This window comes from Macrosteles quadrilineatus, unplaced genomic scaffold (genome assembly GCF_028750875.1).
Source record: "Macrosteles quadrilineatus isolate MER2022 unplaced genomic scaffold, UCM_ALF_1.0 Scaffold_2__2_contigs__length_208266976, whole genome shotgun sequence".
NCBI classification, from domain to species: Eukaryota; Metazoa; Arthropoda; class Insecta; order Hemiptera; family Cicadellidae; genus Macrosteles; species Macrosteles quadrilineatus.
In genome coordinates, this window is record NW_026542595.1 from 162,205,370 (window position 1) to 162,209,586 (window position 4,217).

General features: G+C 36.0%; 1 protein-coding gene across 1 annotated transcript; it reads left to right on the plus strand.

The window, feature by feature from the left end:
- The first annotated feature begins 387 nt into the window (after window positions 1-387).
- Window positions 388-3,866, plus strand: LOC128987062 (uncharacterized). Its single transcript, XM_054407738.1, has 2 exons — window positions 388-435; window positions 2,639-3,866. The coding sequence occupies exons 1-2, from the start codon at window positions 433-435 to the stop codon at window positions 3,434-3,436; spliced, it is 801 nt and encodes a 266-aa protein (XP_054263713.1). The 5' UTR covers window positions 388-432; the 3' UTR covers window positions 3,437-3,866.
- The last annotated feature ends 351 nt before the right edge of the window (window positions 3,867-4,217 follow it).

The window sequence follows — 4,217 nt, forward strand, 5'->3', positions numbered from 1 at the left end:
GATTTATTTACGCAGATGTTTTCAATAATATTCAGATCAACATTTTTTAGTTTCAAAAGTATATCAATCACCCCACAGCACTCCTAGTATTAAATAAATCAGTAATAAACACAAACGATTATTGATTTAATCAATATAAATTCCAATATGATTATTAATCTTTTGAGTCTTTTGAATTGTACAAAATATAATATAAATACGCTCACCTCACAATTATTTCATAACATCTTATGTAGAGCTTAAAAATACACAAGTGTATACATAAGTATCCTTATAGTGTAACATGAGATAATACCGGGGCGATGACAGCAGAAATGTCACAGTTACAGGGGGGCATGTCAGTGACAGGGGGCAGGGGGACGAGACAGCCCCCCTCTATATAATCTTCCTCTCTCGTCATATGTTACACTTTCAGTCCATCTGCCGGCCAACATGGTGAGTCGCTCTCTTCCACTCTGTTTACTTACTCTCTCTGTATTCTCCCGTGTTTTGTAGTGTTTAATAAACTAATTGGCTTGGATGTTATTTGAAATTGCACTGAAATAGTGATTGTTTTGTTTACAAGTTAAAAATTTAAGGTCAGAGTGGTAAAATGAGGGGGTTTTCTGAATTATCACTTATCATTGAATCATAATTAATTTTAGTCAATCAAATCCTGAAACCTGTTTGAATACTTTAAGTTACATTTTTATCAACAATATTTAACTAGGTGTTTTAAAACAATTAGTATAAAAGAAATCACAACAATGAACATTTTTTCAAATAAAATATAAAAGCTATACGTACGTGTGCTCTGGTTTAGTTATTTATTATTATCACCCTCAAAAGATTATTCAATTCTTATTTTCCTCTCAATATTTGTTGTATCGAATCCTATCTAGTTGTCGCTATCTTTGTATGGTCCTCAGAATATTTCCAAAACTGAGTTATTTTAAAGTTAAATTAAAAAAAAGTATTATTTAAATCCTAGTTATATACTGTACAACACTAGCAGAGTACATTTTCTTCGTATGGAATCGTTGGCGTATATTTGTAACTTTAATACTTGTGCTTATTGCCCGCTATACAATAAGTGTATATTCAACCATTGTTTGCAGCTTGGAGAGGGCAAGGGAGTGAAACGTTTAGTTCTTGAAATTAAAGTAGAAAATATCCTTTGACTCATTGTTGTACACATATACCATTGATTTAAGAAACAACATAATGGCTAAGTTTTTTAAGGATCTTCCTTTTTATTTAGGTGAGTCTTAAAAACTGGTTAGGCTAATTGCAGTACCTTTTAAATTTTACATTAGTACATTTTATAGAATGTATAGGTGACGCTCATGCGAATCTCAGGCCATTGAATAAGATCACTGCTAGTAAGCTAAAGCAATCAGCCGTTCCATTTGTTGGTCTCCCAATAAACTGATTCATGTACGTAGTATCTTAAGAATGAGTTATCTCTCTTATTTTGAAACAGATCTTTTCAGTTTAAGAAACAGTTTTAAAAACAGTATTATTTTAGTTTAAAGACTTTCAATGGCCGCCGCCACCATTTTGAAACCACACTTAAGAAATATATAATCAATAATTTTCAAAACTGAAAACGGGCCGATACAGCCGACATTTAGTTTTCTTTCACTAAACTATTGTTTAAGTGGTAACGGCTTTATGTAGGGATTTAGGATTTGGTCCATAAATAAATAATGCAAACACCTATTTTAAGTTCGGTAAACACTGTACAATGATTCAATAGTTTTGACTTTAACTGAAATCTGCCCTAGCTACTCAGTATTACACACGTTTCACAGTTTTTTTTCTCTGATCTAGTGTTAACTTAGGCTTAGGCCTACCTTCTGATTGCATTACTTTATTTTTATGTTTGAATCACTTCGTTGAACTTATTCGATATCAGTTTATCAGTTGTACTGTATTGTACTAGCGGTTTTATATGCATTTTTCTGTAAAACTACACTGTTTCTAACAAGGAAAAGGTTAAAAAAAATGAACAACATTTGTAATCAGCGTCAAACAATATTTAAAGACTGGATTAGATTATACGATGGATAAGATTATACAACGGTTTTTATAATGAACTAAAATGCCGAAGAAAACTCTAATAAGAATAAATTTACAGAAAATGTCATATATGACGCTCTGAATAAATTAGCCCATTGCCTTGTAAAACTAAAAGAAAATATCAATACTTCGGTGCAAAATAGTAGTTTGAAACTCACGCGATTCTAATAACCCCGAATTACCTTAAAACATTATTTTTTTATTAAAGAATGCAACACTACCACGAATATTACCAACAGAATGTGTAGCAGGTGATGTGTGCATTAAAGGCCGTAATGCTCGTCTAGCATGACGTCACGATAGAAGACGGCAATGACGTATTTTTGCCGTTTGTGATCAGCTGCTTGTTTTAATCTTTTCACGGAAAACAAAAATATAACCTTAATTACGTCATTGCCGTCTTCTATCGTGACGTCATGATTGACGAGCATAACGGGCGTGGTGCTGATTAACAAGAAAAGAGGGGCAAATAATACGTGGTCTTAAACAATCGTGTTTCGTATATCTAGTCTATTTTTACACCGCTATATCAAGACTATACCAACGTTACTAATCAGCTGATTCTCTGTCTCCACAGATGCTGAGGAGTTGTTGCTCGTTACTATTGCTGACGGCATGTCTGGCTCAGCGGCCGTCCACAGGCGACCGTCAAATCCGTCTGGAGGACATCGAGAGAGACAACCTCGCCGCTCAGAAAACCTCTCAACAGTCATCCACCCCTACCTCCTCCCAGCGGCCTCAGCAAACCCCTCAGCAGTCCCTGAGTCAGCAGCAGCTCGCCGCGTATCAGCAGCAACTACTACTTCAGCAACTCCAGCAGCAGTACTTCGCTCCGACAACTCTTGCCTACGGTAACTTCGGAGGAGTTCCTCTAATGATCATCCCCAGCAACCACCTAGGTGTTGGAGCTCCTCCTGTACCTATACAAGCGTATTTCGTTCCAGCGGATCCTTCATACGTACCACAGGTATACCAACCTTACCCGGTTCCCTCACAGAGGTACCAACCTCAAAGAGAATTCACTGTTCCGAGGCTACAGTCAGTCTCTCAGGATCTGAACTACAACGTGCAAGTTCAGCCTAGTGTGCAGACTTATCGTCCCCAGAACTTCCCTTCTGCTAGTATTGTCTACGCTGGTACTCCCTCAGCCCCTGCCTACCAGCCTACCTACCAGCAGCCCAGCCAACAACAGTTGTACAACGCATACAACGCTCTCTACCAGCAGAGGCAGGAGAAGAACTCCTTCGCCGCTGGTGTCAAGTCCACGCCCGCTCCTCCTCTGAAGACGCAAGGCCAAGTTTACTCAGCTCAACCTACTCAGACTAGCAGCCCGGTGTACTCAAACAACTACAAGGGATTCAACTACAATCAGTAAGATTCATCCGTGCAGTCCTAAAGTCTTGATGCCATATTAATCAAAGTAAATCTATTCTCTAATATTTTCAAAGACGTTTGCACAGAAAAGATTAAACTACTGTGAGAAATATTTATGTTTAACTAAATTTGACATGGATATAGGAAATGTATAAAAATCATATATTATTCCAATTGGTTACACGATTGCATCAAAATAGTTTCAAATGTGGAACACTTAATTAACAACCATTCAACTGAAGAGATGTTAATCTTAACGGTTTGATATTTTATTTTCTCTTGAATAGGTGAAGAACTAAATAAATAGCTGAAAGTCATTGCCGTATTTTAGATTAGTGGCATTCAGACACAGTATACTCTACGCTAGTCTGTTGTAAATATTTTATTGTTATTCTTTATTTAGTTAGTAAATAAACGACTGACTTTTGTAATCGTTTTTCTCTATTACCTCTTTCCTTTTATGCAACTGTGTTTCAATATCTAACAATTAATTATGCATTCATGAATTAGTTCATGACATAGGCGTGTTTTTATTTGGATTATTTAATAGATGTAAAATAAATTTATAATTATAAAATTCATAAGTTAGTACCTTTTTGACAGAATAAATCCTCAGTAAGTAAAAGAATTTAAAAACACCAAGAGTGACGGGTTTCATCCATAATGTTTGTCCAGACATCCAGCTTTAGCAGTGGTTGTTAAATAAATAGTAGCGCCCAGCCTATATTTCAATTATCAATTATCATTATCAATCATTGAGACGGGGAAGCCACTTAGGTGCG